This window comes from Panthera uncia, chromosome F2 (genome assembly GCF_023721935.1).
Source record: "Panthera uncia isolate 11264 chromosome F2, Puncia_PCG_1.0, whole genome shotgun sequence".
Classification (NCBI taxonomy): Eukaryota; Metazoa; Chordata; class Mammalia; order Carnivora; family Felidae; genus Panthera; species Panthera uncia.
In genome coordinates this window covers 42,368,166-42,393,753 of record NC_064812.1, presented here as the reverse complement: position 1 = coordinate 42,393,753, position 25,588 = coordinate 42,368,166, and the positions used below count along the sequence as shown (strand labels likewise).

At 36.1% G+C, this 25,588-nt stretch overlaps 1 protein-coding gene across 2 annotated transcripts in view; it reads left to right on the top strand.

Annotated features, from left to right (window-relative positions):
• TMEM67 (transmembrane protein 67) overlaps positions 1 to 25,588 on the top strand; it is a 57,448-nt gene that overhangs the window by 23,355 nt on the left and 8,505 nt on the right. For both annotated transcript variants that reach the window (XR_007458460.1, XM_049633155.1), the window contains exons 12-26: positions 922 to 1,078; positions 1,654 to 1,777; positions 3,311 to 3,416; positions 6,047 to 6,103; positions 7,633 to 7,731; positions 9,497 to 9,595; positions 9,849 to 9,935; positions 11,865 to 11,964; positions 12,055 to 12,194; positions 14,480 to 14,620; positions 17,854 to 17,934; positions 18,428 to 18,544; positions 21,805 to 21,921; positions 22,026 to 22,130; positions 22,677 to 22,779. Coding sequence is in view for 1 of the 2 variants with exons in the window: in XM_049633155.1 (XP_049489112.1) it covers positions 922 to 1,078; positions 1,654 to 1,777; positions 3,311 to 3,416; positions 6,047 to 6,103; positions 7,633 to 7,731; positions 9,497 to 9,595; positions 9,849 to 9,935; positions 11,865 to 11,964; positions 12,055 to 12,194; positions 14,480 to 14,620; positions 17,854 to 17,934; positions 18,428 to 18,544; positions 21,805 to 21,921; positions 22,026 to 22,130; positions 22,677 to 22,779 (1,633 nt within the window). In the remaining variant the exon portion in view is untranslated. The remainder of the gene's footprint in view (positions 1 to 921; positions 1,079 to 1,653; positions 1,778 to 3,310; positions 3,417 to 6,046; positions 6,104 to 7,632; positions 7,732 to 9,496; positions 9,596 to 9,848; positions 9,936 to 11,864; positions 11,965 to 12,054; positions 12,195 to 14,479; positions 14,621 to 17,853; positions 17,935 to 18,427; positions 18,545 to 21,804; positions 21,922 to 22,025; positions 22,131 to 22,676; positions 22,780 to 25,588) is intronic.

The following is a 25,588-nucleotide window of genomic DNA, read 5'->3' as shown; positions in this document are numbered from 1 at the left end:
CTTAAAAACCATGTTTTTTTCCATTGAACTGGGCTGCCTCTGAAGTAGCTCACAGCCTAATAGAGAAAATACTATGTAGACAAAGAATCGCAAAGAATGCAGAATGCGGTGTGTACAAAGTACCATATTGACACAAAAGAGGAGTCATCAGCAGTTCCTGGGGAGGTACTGGAAGGCTTCTCAGAATGAGTGATATTTAGTCTTGTAGAATGAATATGAGTTTGCCAGGAAACACAGTGGGGAAGGGAATATCAGGCAGCAACATTTGTGATGTCAGAGAGACATAGAATAGCATAGCATATTTAGGAACTGCATTAGGTTGGTATGAATGGACCATAGACTGGTAGGGAGCAGTGGGAGATAAGCCTGGTTCTGTTAAGGGAAGCCAAATCTTAAACTACACTGTACGTCAGGAGAAAGAATTAAGACCTCATTCCATAGGACAGTAGTTTTTAAACTTTTTCACTGATGTACACTTAATGTTGAGAACAAAGGCATACCTTCTCCAGCTGTGTTGTAGAATAAGAACCAAGCAGTTCTTTACTTTTAGTTCTTTTGATCCTTAAAAAGAATCATATTGAAGTATTCACGTTTTGGAAGGTTCATGGGAATGCATATTAAAAAGATAGTTTAAAGATATTTTAAAAGCTTAAAAAACACTTTTCTTTTACGTTTATTTTTATTTTTGAAAGAGTATGAGTAGTGAGGGGCAGAGAGAGGGAGACACAGAATACGAAGCAGCCTCCAGGCTCTGAGCTGTCAGCACGGATGACGCAGGGCTCGAACCCATGAACCGCGAGACCATGACCTGAGCCGAAGTCAGATAGTCAACCGACTGAGCCACCCAGGCGCCCCCAAAGAACACTTTGAAAGATTAAATATGCTTTCTAATTTTCATTGCTTTTATTTTTTATTTTCCAGTGTGAGATTCCTATTTCTAAGATCTTAACCGACTTTCCCTCTCCTATATTTTATGATGTGTACCTTGAATATACTGATGAAAATCAACACCAGTATGTTTGGGCTGTGCCTGTGTTAAACCTAAATCTTCAGCACAATAAAATATTTGTAAACCGAGGTAAGACATCCATATATACCATTCTCTCTCTGAGCTGAAAACCAATAAATAAGTCAACCTTCATGATAATTTAATAAACCATGGGTTATAAAAAAGGTCATGGGTTTTCTCTTATTATATGGTTTTAGATAGTCTGCCAAGAAGTAAAACAATAAGACTGCTGATATATTTAGAAATTTCTGCCAAACATATGAGGCCTACTGTTAAGAAATTAAATATTATTGCTAACATGTAAATTGAGAAAAAGTAGTAGAACTGTAAATTGGGGCTTCAAGCTGTTCTCAAGCTGCTTTTCAGACAAGTTCATTTATTTTGTCCTCATATTATAAAATTCTTATTCAGGTAATTTGCAGGGAAAATCCTTCCAAACTGATGAAAGTCCAAACAATCAGAAGACATTCAAGTGAAGTCAGGAAAGCTATTACCAAGAATTTCTTGCAGCAATAGCTGTTTGTGCAATCATTTTATCTAAAACACAATGTATAATTCTGTGTTTTAAATTTATTCTGTAACTTCTCCTTGAGAACCAAGGTATTTTTTAATGCCATCTTTTTCTTTTCTTTTTATGATAAAAGACAGTAGCCCCGGCAAGTGGCTTCTGACTCGGCGCATTTTCTTAGTGGATGCACTAAGTGGACGGGAAAATGACTTAGGAAGTCAGCCAAGATTAACTCGAATTGCTACCCAAATATCACTGAGGTAAGCAAACATCTGTTGTACTAAATTAAGGTTGGAGTGTATGGGAAAATGTGATAATGAAAGTGTTTACTAGTAATCATCAGATGAAAACAATAAGGACAACTGAATTGCAGCAATACATAGAGATTTTTAGTATCTGTGTAGACTGGTATATACACCAGTAGAAGTGAGGAGCTCCAGGGGGAGAATTCTGTTGAAGAACCTGAGGAGTTTTGTCAGAATGCACACTCTAGCCCTGCTGAATTAGAATGGGTTGGGAGGCGGAGGGGAACTGAATAGCAGTGGGCTGAAATGGGAATGTGAGAAGGAGCCTGCCCAGTGGTTTAATGGGTAGGCCCCTGGGTTTTCATTTCCTTTCATAGCTACTGCCTTGGCCCAGATTAACTATCAACACCTCCCTCTTCCTAGGAAATCTTAATGATGATCCTACCTTAGAATAGTGCCTTGTAGCCCTTATTTCTCTGTTTTTAAGTGTGAGATTCCTACCTCTAGATCATAACTGACTTTCCCCACTCTGATATATGTATTTTTTAATGTTTATTTATTTTTGAGAGAGAGAGGGAGAGAGAGCACGGACCGGGCAGGGACAGAGAGAGAGGGAGACAGAATTCGAAGCAGGTTCCAGGCTCTGCACAGTCAGCACAGAATCCACCGTGGGGCTTGAACTCATGAACTGCGTGATCATGACCTGAGCTCAGGTTGGACAGACACTTAACTGACTGAGCCACCCAGGCACCTCACCCACTCTAATATTTTTCGATGTGTACATTGACTACACTGGCAAGAATCAACACCGTCATTTTACATGAGTCTGGCACTTTGAAGCACTTCAATATCCACATACATTTTTTCATTGTTATTTCATTCTGCTTTTCATAGCAATCTTATGAGATACAGGCAGTATAGAAGCTTTATCATGTATCTTGCTGAAGTCCAAATATACTGTGTTTTTTAGCATCCCCTCAATCTACTAATGTAGTATCACTGGTAAAAATGAAATTGGGTCTAGTCAGGCCTAACCTGATTGTGGTAAAACCACGCTGGCCCCTAGCATTTGGCACTTTGAATTTACAAACTATATTCATGCATTGAATTCAGCAAAATATGTTCCACTATGTACTATAAACAGTACGAGATATGACATGCATTATTTTGTTAAGAATTCATCTTTCTCCTTTGAAAATTATGGTGTTATCTGTCTTTTCCTAGGCTTCGTTTAACACTTCACTTTTGACTGTTCCTCAAAGATGGTTCATAGTACTTCAGTGATTTCACTTGTAAACTTCATAGGACCTAGATCGCAAACAGTTTCTAATTTGTCTCAGACGGTATATTTTAATATTAAAGTTTTGACTACTTAAGATAGCTTATGTTGTTACCATTAGTTTGTTTGACCCTAGTCCTTATTAACTGGTTGATTCTGAGATCACCAAGACTATCCATATTACATTAAAACAACAACAACAGTAAGTCAGCTGTATGTTTAAGGACTTAGATATATTTATAACTAAAAATGTATTTTCTTATAAACAGCATCTACCTTGTGCCCAACACAAAAAATGGAAACATTTACCCTCCCTTAATTACCATTGCCTACAGCGACATTGATATCAAAGATCCCAACAGCCAGTCTGTGAAGGTGAGTGCCATGCTATTCAGTGGCTCTGTATGTGTTAATGTAATACTGATGCAGTTTACATTATGGTCAAAGGTTATTAGTTCTTTTTTAAGTTTTAAAAAAAATACTGCACTAAATATAGTCAAGTGTTAATTACTTTTTACTACTAACGGTAAAGGTGAGTTCTTTACAGATTGTTCAAGTAAAAAAGCAAGAATTAAGTTTTTATCTAGACACCATCACCAGGGATGCAGTTGGGCATCCCTGTTCAGGATCCCAGGGTATCCTGAAATATGCAGTGTCTGTCTCTGTCCTTTTTGCCAACTTGCTCGCACTAAGATATTGTTTCCTTGGCTAATAAAAGCAGAGACTCGAACTTTTCAGCAGGCATATGTGTTCCTCTTCTCATCAGGTTTGCTCACTTGATGAAAATGCACTTTGACAGGTAGAAAGATTCAAATCATCAGTAGTTTATAACTAGTAGTGCTAAAGGGAAGTAGAGAATAGTTTGGACCTGCAGCCAGGTTGGCTTCCTACTATTTCCCCAACTCAAAGTTAACTGCAGAACTAAAGGCCTCCCTTGCCTGGAAGGGCCTGTGAATGGAGTAGAGACCTCGTACACTCTGAAGACAGGCTACGCTAGAGAGTGAGCCTGGAGAAGGCTCAGTTCCTCCTCCCAACCTCACGAGTAGTCAGATAAAGCATCTCTGCTTTGAGGAGTGGTACATGATAGAGATATAGAGACCAAAACCAGAGGTAATCCTTCTATACTTTTTCCTCAGAGAGATTAAGTGGCCATTCCCTTCCCCATCTGGAAACATGAGAGGTATTTAAGCATTCCCTACCTCCAAACCTCACTAATAGCTTTTAATTTCTACTATTTTACTTTTCTGAATTTTGGCTACTTTTGGCTTCTATATTGTATTTGTACTCAGCTGCTACTAGATTCAGGCTTCCATTAAAGAAAAAGTAGGCACATAACATAACTCTTCTCTGAAAGATTTTACCTCCTCATTTGTATGACCGAATTGGACGTTAAAATTAGTTTCCATTGCCTGAGCTCATATGCACCATAACAAGAGGAGAGGAAAATCCAGAAACTCACTTAGTAACAACAAGGCTGCCTGGTTTAAAATTTCCTGGTTAGGAACACCACCTGGGTGGCTCAGTCGGATAAGCTCTGTGTTGAGCCCCAAGTGGAGTCCTGCGTCAGGCTCTGTGCTGGCAGCATGGAGCCTGCTTGAGATTCTGTGTCTGTCTCTCTGTGTCTGTCTCTCTCTTTCTCTCTCAAAATAAATAAATTTTAAAAATTTAAAAAAAAAAAATTTCCTGGGTAACCAAGAGTATATTTATTTTAAGATAAAACACTTCTGGGTCTTTTCTTTAACAATCTTTTTATTTGCTTAAAATATTCCAAAGTAAGTCTTGATAAATTGGAAAATAATAGATACAAAAAGAATTGCGAGAATCATGAAACTATACCGATGAAGTCCACCTCAGATTCCTTCTAAGTATAGAATGTACAGTTCTTTCATCATTTCTTAATTTTTCATGAGAGGTGTTGCAAAAATTCTACATTAGTGAAGCATTCAGCTACGTCTTTGCTCTCTCACCAACAGCAAATAACTTTTCCTCACATTTTCTGAGGAGATCAAGAGCATCCCTCAGATTTGCCCTCAGATGAATGCCTTCAGTTTTCCTCTGTAATACTTCAGAATCTCTGTTTCATTATCCTTCCTGTCTCTTGCTCCGATTTTTACGAACAGAGTGCCCTTCCTCCTTACTTAATTTTCTACGTGTGCTTGTGTGTAGTACTTTCTCCAGCATCCTGTTTCACCGCTCTTCCCTTATTCAGCCAGCTTCTCTGCTGGCCCCTTTCCTTTGCCTATAACAACTATCAAGTCCTCCCATCTTAAATACAGTAAAACAACCAAACAATAAAATCTTTCCTTAGTTCTGCCAGCTTTTTAGCTTGCTATCATATATCTTTCCTTGATTTTCCAGCCATTTACTCTTTCATCATTTGCAGTCTAGCTCTTGCCATTTTGTGTCTTTGAAAACCTCTTTCTTAAAGGTCATCAATGAATTCCACATACACTAGCTTTATTTCTTTAACCTGACATACAATATTTGACATTGTATTTCCAGACATATTCTTGAACCTCTATTCTGTTATCTTGGTAAGACTTCGGTATCTCGCCTCTTCTGCCTCTCACAGTCCTGTTTCTCTACCCTTTACTGGTTTCTCTTTCTCTTCTTGTCTCTTAATATAGTGGTATCCCTAAGATTCTTGTTCGGCCCTTTGATTAATGCCTTCTAAGGTGTGATTGTTTAGCTAGTTGCTAAATTCTTGCTACACAAGATTTGTCACATTCCTCCGTTACAGACACCTATCAGAAAATGAAATATCATTAGTTTGGTTTGACTGCTGTTAATGAACCCCTCTTTCTTCAATGTGTGTTCAAAAGGTATATTTAAAGCAGCATGAACAATTCCTCAGAGTATTTCCACTTATATATAAATAAAGGTCAACTCTAAAAATACTGATAGATTAAAAATAGGCATTTCTACAACAAATATATCTTTATAGTAAAAGTAGGTTTGTGTTACATAATTTCAGTATGGCTAATTTACTTTGTTTTAAATTTCAGGTTTCTTTCTCAGTCAAATATGAAATGAATCAAGGAGAAGCACAAGTCCAGACAGATGTGAGTTTGTTTTAACTTGTTAAAATATTTACAGTATATTTCTTAATTAAAAAATGTTTAAGTACACAAGGGAGTTGTCAAAATAGTTCTGCGATAGATCCTTCACCCAGCCTCCCCTAATGTTCACCTGTTACATAACCATAGTACAGTGATCATAATAAGGGCATTAATATTGATGTAATCCTATTAACTGATCTGCATATCCTTTGAATTTCATAAGTTTTTTCACTATCCTTTTTTTTTAATTTTTTTTTTAATGTTTATTTTTGAGAGAGAGAGAGAGAGACAGAGTGTGAACGAGGGAGGGGCAGAGAGAGGGAGACACAGAATCTGAATCAGGCTCCAGTCTCTGAGCTGTCAGCACAGAGTCTTACACGGGGCTCGAACTCGCGAACCGTGAGATCGTGACCTGAGCTGAAGTCGGACACTTAACCAATGGAGGCACTCAGGCGCCTCTCACTATCCTTTTTTTTTGGTTTAGGACCCAAATTGCTTTTGCTTTTGGTGATCATGTCTCCTTAGTCTCCTTTAATCTGTGACAGTTCCTCAATTTTTGTCTTTCATGACCCCATCCCAACACTTTTGAAGAGTACTGGTTATTTATTTTGACCTTCAGTTGGGGTTGTCTGATATTTTCTCATAATTAAATCAAGTTTTGATACAGATACTACAGATATGATGTTGTGCCCTTCTCAGTGCATCATATCAGAAGGTACATGATGTCAGGATGTCTTATTACTGATGATGTTAACTTGGATCATATGTCTAAGGTGCTGTATGCAGAGTTCTCCAAATAGTATTTTTCTGTTTGTAATTAATAAGTATCTTGTGGAGAGAGAGTTTGAGAGGATGCAAATATCCTGCTTCTCATTATCCTTTTGGTCTCTGATTTTAGTATCTAGTGATGATTCTTATCTATAAAAAGTATTACCGTGACATCTGCCTGATGGTGATTTTTCTCTTTTTTTTATTTTATTTTTTTTTCTATTTTTCATTTCTTCTATGTTTGTTAAATGGAATTCTAGAAGAAGTTGTCCCTTTGCCCACATGGATTTATTTATTCAATGATTTCTTTAAAAAAATTTTTTTTTTAATGTTTTATTTATTTTGGAGACAGAGATAGAGCATGAATAGGGGAGGGGCAGAGAGAGAGAGAGGGAGACACAGAATCTGAAGCTGGCTCCAGGCTCTGAGCTGTCAGTGCAGAGCCTGACGCGGGACTCAAACTCACAAACCATGAGATCGTGACCTGAGCCGAAGTCGGACGCTTAACTGACTGAGCCACCCAGGTGCCCCTATTCAGTCATTTCTTTAAATCAGTATAGATTCCTGTATATTTATTTTATTCTAATGATTATAATTCATTACTATCTATCTTCTTAGTCAAATTGTCCTAGATTTGGCCATTAAGAGTTCCTTCAACTTGGCCTCTATCCACCATTTTTTTTTAGCATTTCTTTACTCTATTTGCATATTTGAACATTGATGAGGGAAATTACATATATTCCAAAATGTTGTGTTTTTTTTAGATTGCTTTAGGCGTTTTGGGTGGGCTGGCTGTTTTATCATCTCTTTTGAAGACAGCAGGGTGGAAGAGGCGCATTGGGAGTCCCATGATTGATTTACAGGTATGATCTCAGGAGTTTTTAAAGTATATTTTCATCTTTTGACTATTTTGTGTCTTTCTTTTAAGATACAGCTGGAGAATGAGTAAAACACTGCCTTCTTTCCCTGGGGTATATAACCAGAAGAGGTGTGTGCACACCGCATTTTCCTCCCACATTGCTGTGTGCCGGTCCACACTCCCACCCGCAGTGCTGTTCTTATTTCCACACATCCTCACCAACGCTTGGTATTTTCCAGCGTTTCCATTTATTGCCAATCTGGCAGTGCAAGTAGTACGTCATTGTTGATTTCATTTTCATTTCTCTGCTTTTCATAGACTTTATTAATCATTTTGGTTTCCCTTTTTGTAAACTGCCTGTTTATTTCCCTTGCCAATTTTTCTATGTGGTTTCCAGTTTTTCTCGTTGATTTAAAGTAGTTCTTTGTATTTTCTAAATATGAATCCCCTTTTGGTTTTTGATGTTGAAATATGTCCTCCAAATATGACCCATCTATTATCTTTATCTGTGTGTTACTTTGTTTAACAGAGACTCTTAATTTTGATATTGTCACATTGATTAGTTTTTCATGTGCCTCTGGAATATTTTTTAGGAAAACCTTCCCAATCTCATGATCACAAAGATATCCTCCCAGGTTTTATTCTATTAACTTTATAGTTTTACATCTCATATAGTCGTTTTTAATTTACCTTTGTTTTTATTTTTATCTAACATTTATTGAATGTATGCTAGGCACTTTTTTAAAGCTTTATTTATATAATTTATTTAATCCTCACAATAGTTCTATGAGATTAGATACTATTATTATCATTCCCATTTTACACGGAATGAAATTGTGGCAGAAGTGAAATAAATTTTCTACTCATTTAATTTTTTACAACTCAGTAATAGGTGGTATTTATTTCCATTTTGCTGATGAGTTACCTGAGAAAGGCAACATAGTAACTTGTTTGTACCGATACATCTTCCCGACACCAAAGCCAGTGTGCCAAGGAATCAGAGGAGAGGCGCTTGGTTTACTGTTTGGAATAGTTAAGAAAGGCTTTCCAGAGAAGTGAACTTTAGGGTGGGTTGGGTTATCTGAGCATTCCACAGATAGTCACTGAGGACCTACTTTCTGATTGCCAAGAACACTACCAGGTGCTGGGATGTGATAGTGAGCAAAGACAGATTGGGTCTCTACTTTCAGAGCTCATGAGAGTTTGCCACAGAGAAGAAAGAATATTTGATGGAACAATAAGCAATGCCCATTTCATTCCACAAAATAATTCAAATGCAAGTTAATCATGGAGTGGTTGGAACTGGCATATGAAGTTTAAAAAGTCCATTTTGGTCTAGATTGTGAAGGACCTTATGGGTCTGGAATTTATAGTGAAGAGTCATTGTACATTTTTAGGAAAAGGAGTGACACAATCCAATTTACATTTTATTTTTCCAATTTAGATTTTAGAAAGCTAACTCTGGTGGTAGTATGAAGCACTGATTGGGGTAAAGGGCTCCAAACTAGGAGAGAATTAGGAAGCAATGTAACTTTCTTAGATAGTAAAAAGATAAGCCGGGTTGAGTAAGACAATGTTGGTAATGGACTGAAAGGTACAGATTCAAAGGAACCCAGGAGGTGTCCCCAGTTGGGCTTTATAACTGAATAATCTATAGACACATGAAACAGGCTTTAAACTTGAGAAACTGGGTAGAAAATAGGTTACTAAAAGTGATAGTATAAATAGATTGAGTCTATAACCGCTATAATTCTCTTTTTAAATTGCAGACAGTTATGAAATTCTTGGTGTACTATGCTGGTGATCTGGCCAATGTTTTCTTCATCATCACTGTGGGAACAGGTCTATATTGGCTTATTTTCTTCAAAGTACGTGAGTTTCTCAATTTAACCTAAATGTTCATACCTGAATAACTGAGGCTGTCTTTATAGAGGAACTATCTTTATTTGGGGATATTTCTGATCAAGAGAATTGAGTGAGGCAAGTGATGAACTCCCGATTCCTTGAATATGGTATTTACTGAGTATCACCACCTACCTCTTTTATGCTTTCTTTGGTTTATAAATTGTGCTTCTTAAAAACCCTGTATGGTCATATTTAATAGTGTAATTTATATCGTAGGCACAGAAATCTATCTCTGTTTTGCTACCAGTGCCAGCTCAGGAAGAACGTCTTGTTACTTATGTGGGATGTGCTTTTGCTCTGAAGGTAAGTTTTAAAGGACAGGTTCCTGAATTTAAAAAACCTGCTAATAAACTCATAAGTCTTTAAAATGCTTTCAAAATCTTTGGTGTAAAATTTAGTGTGATTTTACTTTTTTTGTTTATTTTTATTTTTTAAAGTTTTGTTTATTTAAGTAATCTCTACACCCAACATGGAGCTCGACCTCACAACCCTGAGATCAAGAGTTGCCTGCTCTTCCCACTGAGCCAGCCAGGTGCTCCAAATTTAGTTTGATTTTATTTTTAATTTATTATTTATTCTTTTCTTTTTTTTTTTTTTTAATTTGAGAGAAAGAGTCAGGGAGTGGCAAAGAGAGAGAGGGAGAGAGAGAATCCCAAGCATGCTTCTTTCCATCAGTGCTTGGAGCCTGATGCAGGGCTTGATCCCATGAACTGTGAGATCATGACCTGAGGCGAAACCAAGAGTCAGACATTTAACCAACTAAGCCACCCAGCTGCCCCTCTAATCAGTCTTTTTTAAAATACTTAAGGGGCTCCTGGGTGGTTCAGTTGGTTAAACGTTCAACTCTTAGCTTCAGTTCAGCTCTCGTGGTTTGTGGGATCAAGCCCTGTGTCAGGCTCCAAGCTGGCAGTGTGGAGTCTGCTTGGGATTCTCTCTCTCCTCTCCCTCTGTCTCTCCCTCGTGTATTGTGTGCTCTCTCTTTCTGTCTCTTAAAGATAAATAAATATTAAAAGAAAAAAAAAAGAAGCACGAATTATTTTATTTTACCAAGAAAGTCTACTTTTATTTATAATAGGCAGTTCATTCTGAAAAACTGACTTAAATAATTTTGTTAAGAAGCCATACGTATTTTTGAATTAATACAAATTATATTAATTTGATAAAGTGATATTTAATTATATGACTTTTCTTTTTGAAGTCTGATGGTGCATTCACAATACCTTTAGGCATGAATTTTATCTCTTTAGTGGACAATAAAAGGTACCACCTTGGATAAAGTGCTGAAATCTAGAATTTCTTTTCTCTGTCTCCATATTACTTTCCTCCTCTTCTCATGACGTCTCCTTTCCCTATTTCATTGTTCTATCAATGTATGGAAAGCTGTCTAACATGGTTGTGGTAGATCTCATCCCATTGTACTATGATTATTAGTGTCTGCTTTTCCCACTGATCTGTGAGCTTCTTGAATGAAGGAATCATGTCATACTTAACACTTGTATTCTTTGATAAACAATGCTTCTACTAGGAAGAACGCCCCAGATTAAACATATTACTTACGTTAAAATGAAAAAGATGTGTTTCAACAACACATTTTTAAAAATTAGCAATCTCAATACCAGAAATAGACAGTAAAGGCATCTTAAAACTTTAAGACAGCAAATTACAGTTGAAAAATACCTTTACTCATAAAGAAATCAGATGATCTAGAAAATAGTGTGCTTTTGGAAACCTAGGGAAAGAGAGTCAATTATGCATGGCTTCTGTATGAGGAGAAGGTAGTATGTCTACTTTTTTCATATCCCTATTTTAAAGAAAGAAGAAAGGAGGGCAAATGTATAAAAATTTTGTGGATTTGTTGATTCCATGTTACTTGATGAGCTTCTAGTGATCCCATAATGATTATAACTTTGTCATTGTGTATTGTATATTCCTGTGATTAAGTATATTTGTTTCTTAAAAAAATCATTATTTTCATAGGCAGGTTTTTTTAAATGTTACATATTATTTTTGAGAGAGAAAAAGAGAGACAGTGTGGGGGGCAGGGAGCAGAGAGAAAGGGAGACACAAAATCTGAAGCAGTCTCCAGGCTCTGAGCTGTTACCATAGATTGCAACATGGGGCTCGAACTCACAAACCATGAGATTGTGATCTGAGCTGAAGTCAGCCGCATAACCAACTGAGCCACCATGTGCCCCATGGATACATTTCAAATGTTTTGTTTGTCATTTTCAGGCTCTGCAATTTTTGCATAAGCTTATGTCCCAGATTACCATAGATATATTCTTTATTGACTGGGAGCGACCTAAAGGAAAGGTTCTGAAAGCTGTTGAAGGTAACTGAAATAACCATTGTACCAAAATGCTTTTGCTGCTTTTTCAGAACAAAGATGAAACCCTCTTACTTATTTTCTCTCTCTGACCAGGTGAGGGCGGTGTTCGCAGTGCCATGGTTCCTGTGAGCATATGGAGAACATATTTTGTAGCAAATGAATGGAATGAAATTCAAACTGTGAGAAAAATTAATCCACTCTTCCAAATACTTACTGTCCTCTTTTTTTTGGAGGTATGAACTTTTGTAATTGTGTGTGACTTCTGTGTGCCTCATATATATTAATTTCATGTAATTCCAGCTACATTTTTTTTCCAGCTACACTTTCACATCAGTGGAAGTCTTCTAAAGTTTTCTAAAGTTATCAAGCCATTACAAAGAGTGGCTTTTAAAAACTTTGTTAAAATACACATAACATGTAAAACAAAACAAAAAATCGCCTGGGTGGCTCAGTCTGTTGAGTGTCTGACTCTTGATTTTAGCTCAGGTCATGATCCCAGGGTTGTGGGATCGAGACCTGCTTCGGGTTCTGTGCTGCGCATGGAGCCTGCTTAAGATTCCTTCTCCCTCTGCCCCTCTCCTCTGCTCACTATCTCTCTGTCTCTCTAAAATAAAAATTAAAAAAAAAAATGCACATAACATGAAATTTATCATCTTAACCATTTTTCATTGTGCAGTTCAGTCTCATTAGGTACATTCATCTTGTTGGGTCACCAGCCCCTAAGACTCTTTTCATCTTGCACACCTGAAATTCTGTACTCATTAAACAACAACTTCCCATACCCCTTCCCCAGCCCCTGACGATTGCCATTCTACTCTGTCTCTTTCAGTTTGATTACTCTAGGTAAGGAGCAGTTTATTTTGTTTTGTTTATTTTTGAGAGAGAAAGATCATGAGCAGGGGAGGGGCAGAGAGAGAGGGAGAGAGACACAGAATTCGAAGCAAGCTCTAGAATCTGAGCTGTCAGCACAGAGCCTGACATGGGGCTCAAACTCACGAACTACGAGATCATGACCTGAGCTGAAGTCAGACACTTAACCGACTGAGCCACCCAGGTGCCCCAGGAGCCGTTTTTAAACTACTGGTTTGTATCAAAATCCCCTGGGAAGCTTTTGCAAAATATCTGTTCCTGGCCTCACCCCTAGAGATTATGTTTGATTCAGTAGCTCTGAGGTCTAGTTATCTGTGTTTTGAAAAAAAAAACAAAAACAAAAAACTTTTCTTTCTCAGTCACATTCTTACTAGAATTAGAATTCTGCATCAGAACCACTATTATAGGTGAAGTTTTTCAACCAATTATCATTGAATGCTTGCTGTGGGCTACGTTCAGTGCTGAGAGCTGCACTATGCACAGAGAATGGGTGATGCTTATGATGCCTTTGCAGCTATTTCATGGATCTGGTTGGAATTATTAAAGGAAGTATTCAGTACTGAATAGGAGACTGAACTATGAAAACCATTTATGTGGCTAATAGATTTTCTCAGGAATTAGCTGCTTAAATAAAGTTAGATATGAATTACTAACTCATGTCTGTCTGCCTTCCTTTTTCCTTCTTTTCTTCCTTTCCCTTTCTTTCCTTTTTTAAGCTGGGAAAATATATGTATTTCTAAGACATATGAATGATTTTTCAAAAATTCATCTATAGTGTTGTTTGTTAAGAGTGTTCTATAGAGCTTTAAAAGGTGTTATATGAAAAAGAATTTTTTTAGATGAGCACATTTGGAAAGCATTGGATTCAATAAAGTCATGTAGATTTCTTTACTGTAAAACTTACCAGAACCGGGGCACCTGGGTGGCTCAGTTGGTTGGGCGACTGACTTCAGCTCAGGTCATGATCTCACAGTTTGTGAGTTCGAGCCCCGCGTCGGGCTCTGTGCTGACAACTTGGAGCCTGGAGCCTGCTTCGGATTCTGTGTCTACCCCTCCTCTGCTCACACTGTGTCTCTCTGTCTCGATAATAAATAAATGTTTAAAAAAAATTAAAAAAAAAAAAACTTACCAGAACCTTTATTCAATGAGAGTGGAAGGCATGGACAGGAGTATAATGTACAGACTATACTTACTCAGCTATGGCTTCCTTTTATCACAGAAGGTACCTCCTTCAAAAGACATTTTACAAAAAAACATTTGCAAAAACCACTGTTGAAAAGTATAAGAAGTATTTTGCATAGTGCCTGGCATATGTTAAAAATGTGTGAAATGCTAGTTGTTCATTGCTGTTTACTGAGTAAAGTTTCATTCTTCTTGACAGAAATTTTTTAATTTTGTCAGTGTGTGATAATAAGGTTATATCTGGCCCTTAGTCATATTGAAGAGATTTCCAAATGAACTAAATATTTTGTTTTGTAATGAAAACTCCTGGATAATTATTTTTAATCTAGATTTTCTAATGTTTGTACAAACTTTTATAAATATTTTAGTTTTTTAAAGTAAGGGTAGGGAAGAGTGTCTCATTTTCATAGTAGAGCTGTTTTCTTTATCCATGTCTGTTTAAATTTTTCTTTTTTTTTTACTTCAGGTTGTAGGATTCAAGAACTTAGCATTAATGGACTCATCCTCTAGTCTTTCCAGAAGCCCAACTAGCTATATAGCTCCCTATAGCCGCATTTTAAGATACGCAGTGTCTACTGCTCTTTGGCTAGTCATTGGAAGTTTACAGGTAACAACAGATCATACTTTTTAGCAACATTGCCTTTCCATATTTATAACTCTGTTTACATACTAATTATCTTCAAATATTGACCACAATCTTGGTTTCTACAGCAGAAATAAGGTAACAGTGGAAACAACAATAGCTAATAGCTCACATTGTGTTATGATCCAGGCCCTGTGGTAATTAATTGCATTGTAAATATTAACTTAATCTTTATAGTAGCCCTCAGAGATAGTTTCTATTAGTATCCTAATTTTATAGATGAGGACACTGGGGCGCAGAAAGGCTAAATAGTTTGCTAAAGTCATGCAGTTAGAGATCGACAGAACTGGAATTTGAACCTCTGATGTCAGAGCCAACCCAGTGGGCTCCAAAGGGTCTTTCAGACCTGCAGCTTTCTAGTCAGAGGACGGACTTTGTGTTTAGTTTATATAAACTATAGGGATAGCTAAGCTACTTTTATTTATTATTTTTTTTAAAGTTTACTTATTTTTGACAGAGAAAGAGAGACAGAGCACGAGTGGGGGAGGGTCAGAGAGAGGGAGACACAGAATCCGAAACAGGCTCCAGGCTCTGAGCTGTCAGCACAGAGCCCGACACAGGGCTCGGACTCACAGACCACGAGATCATGACCTGAGCCGAAGTCAGACGCTCAACCAACTGAGCCACCCAGGGGCCCTGCTAAGCTGCTTTTAATATTTCTTTTTTTTTTTTTTTTTTAATGCAACTGTTTACATTTATTTATATATCATTAAATCTCATTCAGATTGCCAGTACCCCTTGTGAAATTTTTGTTGAAATATTTATTGAGAAAACTGAAACTAAAAATAAATCTTGGCCTCAGGTCCTGTGGCTCTAGCAGAGGATCTTTTCTATGCTCACTTCCCTTATCTTCTTAGACCTTAAAAAAAAAAAAAAAAAAAAAAGATGAAGAAGAGAAAGCAGCATGAACTAAAGCACCTGACTCCAATATCTGCACTTCTTTCTCTTGCTTCTAGACACTCCCATGAATGGAAAGAACCTTTCTGTTTGATTAAAAATTTCTTTAAGTCAGCAAATGAACATGGACCTTTAGACACACCGCGTTAAACTTTCTCCAGCCTGGCAAAACAGGCTATTTTTAAATCATGGTTTGGGATTAAAATCCAAAAATTCCTATAGAATTGGATCCAGGTGGCATTCTGTAACCTGAGAATAGACTCTGAAAATTTACATTTATTTTAAATTGGTGAGACTTATTTAAACTAGAAGCTACAGGGATAGATCCAGTGAGAGATGGCTTAATAATCAGAAAAGAAAGTCAGGGGTGCCTGGGTGGCTCAGTCGGTTGGACATCCAATTTTGGCTCAGGTCCTGACCTCATATTTTGTGGGTTCGAGCCCCACATCAGGCTCTGTGCTGACAGCTCAAAGCCTGAAGCCTGCTTCCAATTCTGTTTCCCTCTCTCTCTGCCCCTCCCCAACTCATGCTCTGTTCCCTCTCTCTCAAAATATTAATAAACACTAAAAACAATTAAGAAAAGAAAGCCAAACACATTAGAATTTGAAATGAGATAGGATCAAAAGAGAATGGGGTTTGATATTTATCATCAATATAATAGGAAGAAAAGTCATTTTAAAGATATATAAGTATACATTTTTCTGAGTAGATTGGATTCATCTGGATGTAGAGAATTTAAAGGAATACCATCTGAACCTTTTCATATTTGGTTAAGTACAACAACAACAAAAAACCAAAATGGCAATGGCTGAAGTAAAAGTGACCTGTATCATGAGAAAGAAGAATGGAGATGTGCAACGCAGGGCGGCTCCATGCTGCCGCCAGGACCCAGAAGCTCTGCCACTCAGAACTTCCCTCTCTAAGGTCACCTTGTGGAAGGAGTCAGGGGGAACAGCTCACCCTCTCTTCTCTAAGAGCCTTTCCAGAAGTGCTGTTCAGCATTTCCTTGGCCAGAACTTAGACAGATGGCCACACCTTCCTGCACTGGTGTCTTTCAGCTGGGCAGCAGTGTGCCCGCTCCAAAGAGGGTTCTGTCACTAAGGAGAAAGCGGGAAGGATTGGTGGGGCAGAAGCTAGTCATCTCAGGCACCACCATCTCACCTCATTCTTTGTTTCTCACTCTGCTTTCATTCTGGTAGGAGTATTACTCTCCGTGGGTTATCAGTGTTTATTCCTCAAGTATTGTTAAGAGTCCCTTTAAAAACCTGTTACCGTTCCACAAATTTGTTCATAAAAAGTGTTTTTGATTCTCATAATGTTAAGCTTATTATTTACTCCTTTTATTTCCCTAAACCCAGCTTCTTCAACTTTTAAGTGGTATCCTTTAGTTTTTAAACTTTGAAAGTTGCTGTTTTTCAAGTCCTTTAAAGGGATTTAAAACAAGACATATATAGAATGTTAGGGAAGTGTGTTCAGTAATCAGCTGCTGTAGATTCATTTATTTATTCATTCAGTATCTGAGTACATTTCTGTACTAGGCTCTGTGCTGGGCTCAAGGATATGCTTAACAAGAACAAGCTACAGATTGTGGCAAATGCTGTGAAGGGCATTGGGAGATGAGATAGGGAGTAAGTGGAGGAGAGGTGGGTGGAAGTTAGAAACAGGGGCCAACTTTCAACTGGGTGGTTAGGAAATGTTCTCTTTCTCTGACATACATCTAAGTAGGTCTACGACATAGACTTTTCTCTTTTGATTTATAAAATAATTTCCTTTTCCAGTATTGTTATTAAAGCTAAGAAAACAGTTGAAACCATTCCATTCGAATATTTAATGCAGTATCCGCAGTTGAAATAGAATACTTGATATATGTTTTTTATGTGCTACTCTGTCAGGGAAGATTAATTTGAAAAGCAGCATGTTTTCTAATGGCTTTGGAACTTAGGAGATGAGCAGGATTGCAGAACCAAACATAAATCTGGCCACTAATACGTTGGTTTATGCTAAATTTTTTAAAGCCCTTCTTTTTCTTCCCCCACGTTTGTCCTGTCTTGTTTTAATGATACAGAAAAGGTTTTAAAATGCAAAATAGGCTCCCTCAATGAATCTTAATAAAATTCCAAAACCTACTTTCTTTGACAGAAGAATCAGAAATGATAAGTAGGATTTTATCCCACAGGAACCATTCAGGGGCCAGTGTGTTCTTGGGTGGACCTTCTTTTTTCTTAAGATACTATACTGTGGCTATAAAAGAAAATTAAATTTTAAAACCTAATAAGTATGAACTTGGCTTAATGTTTCAGATCATGTTCTTTGCTGTCTTTTATGAGAGATTTATAGAAGATAAAATTCGACAGTTTGTGGATTTATGCTGTATGAGCAATGTAAGTACTTTCTAACTTTATCTTGAGACTGTTATTTTTCCCTTTTTAAAGGTCATGAGTACATTAAGAGAGGCTTTAAAAGTGATTTGGTATGATTGGATTTTTTAGTCCAATTTCCCACTGATTGTTAATTCTGGAGATAGTTATAATGAGCTACAAGCTAATGTTTACTGCCTTAGTTTCTTCTTCTTCATGTGCAGTTTCTTAATTATGAATTCCTTATGCTACCAAATAATTCATTCAGCAGAGTCCCTGAAAAGTTTTCATATATCAATCCTATTTCTTCCTTTCTTGGAAAATATCTTCAATCTCATTTCTGTGTACTTTAAAAAAAATTACTTAATTATCCTTTATTACTCTATTGTCCTGTTTATATATTTTCCGAGAATTCAACCCTCTTTATTTTGAGAGAAAGAAAGCAATTTTAAGAAAAACTTACTTTTCATTGTTTTCTCAATGAGCTGCTAATAGTTCCTCTCTTCTCTTTTTATAGATATCAGTGTTTCTGTTATCCCACAAATGTTTTGGATATTACATTCATGGTAGATCAGTACATGGGCATGCAGATACTAATATGGAAGAAATGAATATGAATCTTAAAAGAGAAGCGGTATGAAAGTATTTAACATCTTCCTTTTTAATTTGAGACATAGGTTCTCTTTTCTTAATCTAGGATTTGTAATAATATTTTTAAAAATTCCTCATTGATTACTTTTGAAAGTTGCTGGGGCACTGATTCATTACCCTGAACATTAATAAAGGGAAAGAATCAAATTTCATCTTACAGTTCCTTATATGAACTGTATTTCAGAGTAACCGAAGAATTCATGAGGGAAAGTTCTTCCTTATAAAAAGAAACTAAAAGAAATTCTACCTTAGAAAATCACCATGTTGTAATGACTGATGGATTAATGCATATAGGTTACAATCATCAGTGGATGCTAAAACAGTTAAGGGTAAGTTGACAGGGAGCTTTATAACAAGGAATCAGGTCGACACAATCTGAGCACACTGGCTCAATCTTACTACAAGTAAAAATTAGGAAAACGAACATTATGCACTTCCTGTTATGATGCAGTAGGAAGTACATAGTATCACTCATAAAATATCCTTGCTTAAGAAAATCAAGTCTAAATACAATCAAGCCTCTAGATCTAACCGCCAGTTTACAGGAATTAGAGGAGCTAGAGGGATAAATTCAATAATACCATAGGAAGAAATTAGCCATATGTAGAATGCAGGATGGCTCACAAGGTAGATGACCCAGTGTCTCCAGCAAATCAAGAGCATGTAAAGAAGAGGGGTGGGTGGTGTGAGAACTGTTACATAGGAAGAGATTTAGAAACAAAATAATCAAGTACAATGTGTAGACTTTGGATCCTGATCCAAACAAACCAACTATAAAAAAAAAAGTCCTTGGGAAAAATTAGGACATTTAAGGACTAAATATTAAATTATATTAAGGAATGATTCATTTTATTACATGTGAAAATGGCATGGTGGTTTGTTTTTTTAAGACCTTATTAATTATAGATACATACAGAATTGTTTACAGATTTGGGGTTGGGTGATGGATGGTTTACTGTTTGTTCTCTGTGCTGTGTACATTAGACCACTTCCTTAATAAAATTAAAAAGAAAAATAAATACTTAAGAAGAAAAATTAAAAGGATTTTTTGACCAAAGGACCTGTGACTTGTACGAATTTAGTACATGATTATAGCACGTCTCAGAAAACAATTTATTTAGTTAAATGAACTGGTTGGTTAACTATTAGAAATTAACACCTGATTGAAAAGTTAAATGTAAAAAAAAAATGAATATCTGAGATTGGGAGATGACATTCAAAGCAAAAAGAATAGAAAATATCAGGGGCACCTGGGTGGCTTAGTCCGTTGAGTGTCGGACTTCAGCTCAGGTCATCATCTCACAGCCCCTGGTCTCCAGCCCTACGTCAGGCTCTCTGCTGTCAGCACAGAGCCTGCTTGAGATCCTCTGTGCCCTCTCTCTCTCTGCCCCTCCCCTGTTTACACAAAAAAGTAAACATTAAAAAAAAAAAAAAATTAGAAAGCATCATAAACGGAATATTCATTGATTTTACTTTATTAATTAATGGAGAATATTTACCTAGCCAACAATCATATAAATAAAAGACATAGCAAATAAGGATAAAATTCTCATAGCAAATATTACAAAGATATTGATAGCAATATTGAAAGTCATAAAGATCAATAAGCAAACAGTTAAAACCTCAATGGAAAAATGACAATTTTTAAATACATAAATGAACAGGAGACTAATAAACCTCTTAAAAATCTATAGCTCATAAATAAATGTAAAAAACTAATATTTTTGCCCTCTTCAAATTAGCAAACTTTTTTAAAAAAGCTAATACTTAATAGTACCAAGGACATGGTGAAATGGGCACCCGTAAAACTACTGGTCTAAGAATAAATTTTTACAAATCTTCTGGAAAGCATTTGGAAGTAAATATACCAAGAGTTTTTTTAAGAGTTGATTATCTTTTACTCACTGATTCTGTAAATCTAATTCAAGGAAATAATTAGCAATGTGAATAGCTAATTAGGTTGAGGGTCTTTATCACAGGGACTATTTATAAGGCCAAAAACATACATAAAAATAAGAATATATTAAATCAATTGGTTTTCCTACACAGTGAAATCTTAGGTAGACATTAAATATCTTGTTTTATAGAATATTTAATGACATAGAGAAAAAGAAATCAGTGTGATCCCAATTTTATGCCATCTATATGTATATCCCTGGACAAAGGACTGGAAATAAAATACCTTCAAAACTTCTATCTCTGAATGTTGAGATCATAGGTCATTTTTTTCTTTTCTTTCTTTTTTATACTACTCCATATTTTATAAATTGTCTGCAAATAGCATGTGCTTTTTTAATCAGGAAAAAAGAAATGTTTTTTAATAGAGAAATTTACTACATGTGGACTTCCTTTCAGTTTGTGAAAAACAAGTGTTATGTTTGAAGATTAAGTTTAGACAAAGAAGAAGGTTATTAAACTCTGGAATAGGCAAATAAAGCAAGAGAAGGGAAGCAGAAGGACTTGAGGTGACCTTGAAGCATCGATGGGAAGTAGCTAGGGGTGGGGTAGGGCAAAATTTCACATGTTTATGGTTGTCAGGATTCAGGCTGTGTCAAGGAGACCTGAAATGGATATCTGGTCCATGGCATTAACCGTTCAATCATGTATCACTACCTTTTTATTGCATTTAATTAAGGAAGTGTTTTAAAAGTTTTTAGAAAACAAAAAAGATTATAATTATGAAAGTAGTTAATCTAAGACTAGACATTTTGGCATGCATTAAAGAGCAATAAAATTAATCATAAAGCAAATATCAATATATAATGAATTTAGTATGGATTTTTTTTAAAGTAGTGTAAAGGAGATGATACAGAGAGCTGAAAGGCATGACAACAAAGAAATTAGTAAAACCCGGAGGGGAGTGGGAACCTCGGATAATGTCAGAATCTCTTTTGTCTCAAATATAGTTTCAGTAAAATTTCAGTTGGCTTCCAAATCTTGTGTGATACCAACAAAAAGAAAAATTTTAGGGGTGCCTCAGTCCGTTAAGTGTCCAACTTTGGCTCAGGTCATGATCTTGCGGTTCGTGAGTTTGAGCTCTGTGTCAGGCTCTGTGCTGGCAGCTTGGAGCCTAAAGCCTGGAGCCTGCTTCAGATTCTGTCTCCCTCTCTCTCTGCTCCTCCCCCCGCTCACACTCTGTCTCTCAAAAATAAATAAACTTTTTTTAAAAAAAAATTTTTATATTTTCTTTTTGAGATAAGGCAAAATTTTTATGATCTTTATTTAAATCCTTTAACTTTTCAGGAAAACTTGTGTAGCCAGAGAGGTTTGGTACCAAACACAGACGGTCAGACTTTTCAGATTGCAATTTCCAGCCAGATGAGACAACACTATGACAGAATTCATGAGACACTAACAAGGGTTTGTATAAATTACAATTCAGGTATATTTTGTCAATATTTCATGTTACTTAAAAACCAAGAACGTAAGACATGTTGCATTTATTTTTGTCTCTTTCACATTAGAAAAATGGCCCTGCCAGACTATTGAGTTCATCGGCAAGTACATTTGAGCAGAGTATAAAAGCATATCATACTATGAATAAATTTCTTGGCTCTTTCATTGATCATGTATGTATGTCAGCATTTATATTTAAACTAGAAGCAAAATATAATTCTTAAAAAGTTAACCAGGAATGTCAGTGATTTCTTTAGTTAACTAAGTCAGTGGACTTAGAACCCTTCTTTTTTTGCCTGTCAAAATTAATACTGTGGCTTAAAGACAGAGTTAGGTTATATTAAAATAAAATGACATTTTATATCGCTACTAGCATAATGATAATTCCCTTGAAGTATGTCTATACTGCAATTGTGTCAGCTAGTTACTGAAGTATTACTATATTATTTATTACAGAGATATGCTGTGGTTGTATTCCTGAAAAGCTTGTTATAAGTTGATTTTAAGTATATCTAGCCCTAAATACTACTACAGACATTTAAAATTTTAAACATTTCTAAAGAAAAACTTTGTTACAAAGCCCAGTGTAGTAAAATCCATCTTTTTAAAGAACATTATTTTCCTTACTATTCATTTTTCATTTTCTCTCTTCCTGATTTTACATTAATTTGGAAACATTTCACTGCTGTTTTTGAAATAACTTTGTCTTTTTATATTAGGTTCATAAGGAAATGGACTACTTTATAAAAGACAAATTGCTTCTTGAAAGAATTCTTGGAATGGAATTCATGGAACCAATGGAAAAAAGCATCTTTTACAATGGTATCCTACAAATGGCCTTTGCTAAACTTGATTACTATTTTCAAAGTTTGAAAAAAAAGTACTTGTGGTTATTTCTTTTGCTTTTATAATTTTATATAAAAACAAAGGAAATGTAATGAACTTAATTAACTTCACAGTATTATAGTAGTTTGCTAGGTTCCATTTTATTATGTCATATAGCAGGAAACAAAAGTATAAAAGGGGCGCCTGTGTGGCTCAGTCAGTTAAGTGTCCAACTCTTCATCTCAGCTCAGGTCTTGATCTCAGGGTCGTGAGTTCAAGCCCTGCACTGGGCTCTGTGCTGGATGTGAAGCCTACTTAAATACACACACACACACACACACGCACACACGTGTGTGTGCGTGTGTGATACAAAAAAAGATCATTATTCTGTAAGAAAGTAAAAAAACAATTTCAAAATCAGTGGTAGACATGAAAGAGATAGTAAAACACATAAAATTCAGGTTTTTTAAATTTGAGTATAACTGACATGATGTTACATTAGTTTCAGGTATACAACATAGTGATTCAACAAATCTGTATGTTGTGTTATGCTCACCACAAGTGTAGCTGCCATCTGTCACTATGCAATGCTGTTATAGTACCATTGACTACATTCCTTATGCTGTATCTTTTATTCCTGTGACTTATTCATTCTATAACTAGAAGCCTGTGTCTCCCACCTCCTCCACCCATATGTACTCCCCTCCACCTTACCCCTGCCGACCATCAGATTCTACTTTTTGTTCATTTGTTTTGTTTTTTAGATTACACATATAAATGAAATCATGTGGTATTTATCTTTTTCTGTCTGACTTACTTCACTTAGCATAACACCCTCTACATCCATCCATGTTGCATATGGCAAGATCTCATTCCATTTTTTATGGCTAATATTCCACTGTGTGTGTGAATATATATATTTATTTGTGTATTCTTTATCCATTCATCTGTGAATGGATGCTTGGGCTGCTTTGATATCTTGGTCATCGTAAATAATGCTGCAATAAACATAGGGGTACATCTATATTTCCAAATTAGTGTTTCTATTTTCTTTGGGTAAATGACCAGTAGTGGAATTATTGCATCATATGGCATTTCTATTTTTAAAATTTTGAGGAACCTCCATACTGTTTTCCACAGTAGCTGTACCAATTTACATTCCCACCAACAATGCACAAGAGTTCCCTTTTCTCCACATCCTCATCAACACTTCTTATTTCTTGTGTTTTTAATTTTAGCCATTCAGACAGGTGTAAGGTTTTCATTGTGGTTTTGGTTTGCATTTTCCTGATGATTAGTGACATTGGACTTCATTTCATGTGTCTGTTGGCCATCTGTGTGTCTTTTTTGGGAAAATGTCTTTCAGGTCCTCTTCCCATTTTTAAATGGGATTTTTTTTTTAAGTATTGAGTTAAGTTTTTATGTATTTTGGGTATTAACCTCTTTTCAGGTATGTCATTTGCAAATATCTTCTCCCATTCAGTACGTTGTTTTTTTATGTTGTTGATTGCTTCCTTCACTATGTAAAGCTTTTTTATTTTGATGTAGTCCCAATAGTTTATGTTTGCCTTTATTTCTCTTGCCTGAGGAGACATATATATGTCTCCTTAAAAATTTTGCCATGGTCAGGGGTGCCTGGGTGGCTCAGTTGGTTAAGCATCCAACTTTGGCTCAGGTCATGGTCTTGTGGTTTGTGAGTTCGAGCCCCACGTCGGGCTCTGTGCTGACAGCTCAGAGCCTGGAGCCTGCTTCAGATTCTGTGTCTCCCTTTCTCTCTGCCCCTCCCTTGCTCATGCTCTGTTTCTCTCTGTCTCAAAAATAAATAAAACATTTAAAATTTTTTTTTAATTTGCCATGGTCAATGTCAAAGAAATTACTGTCTATGTCTAGGAGTTCTGTGGTTTCATGTCTCACATTTAGGTCTTTGATACGTTTGAGTTTTTATTTTTGTGTATGGTGTAAGAAAGTGGTCCAGTTCCATTCTTTCTTTGCATGTAGCTGTCCAGTTTTCCCAGCACCATTTATTGGAGAGATTGTCTTTTCCTCATGGTATATTCTTGCCTTCTCTGTCATAGAACAATTGACCATATAGGCATGGGTTTATTTCTGGGCTCTCTATTCTGTTATGTTGATCTATGTGTCTTGTTTTTGTGCCAGTACCATACTGTTTTGGTTACAACAGCTTTGTAGTATATCTTGAAATCTGGAACTGTGCTACCTCCAGCTTTGTTTTTTTCTTTCTCAGGATTGCTTTGGCTATTTGTGTTTCCATATAAATTTTAGTATTATTTGTTCCAGATCTGTGAAAATGCTGTTAGTAATTTGTTAGGAATTGCATTGAATCTTTAGGTTGCTTTGGGTAGTATGGACATTTTAACCATATTAATTCTTCCAACCCATGAACATGAAATATCTTTCCATTTGTGTGTGGTGTCTTTAATTTCTTTCATCAGTGTTTTATAGTTTTCAGAGTACAGATAACCTCCTTGGTTATTTATTTCTAGGTACTTTATTATTTTGGGTGCAATTGTAAATGGGATTGTTTTCTTAATATCTCTTTCTGCTACTTCATTATTAGTGTATAGAGGATTTCTAGGTATTAATTTTGTATCCTACAACTTTACTGAATCCATTTATTACTTATGAGAGTTTTTGGTTGGAGGCTTTAGGGTGTTGTATCATGTCATCTGCAAATAGTGACCATTTAATTTCTTCCTTACCCAGTTTAGATGCCCTTTATTTCTTTTTCTTGCCTGATTACTCTAGCACTTCCAGTGCTATGTTGAATAAAAGTGGCAAGAGTGAA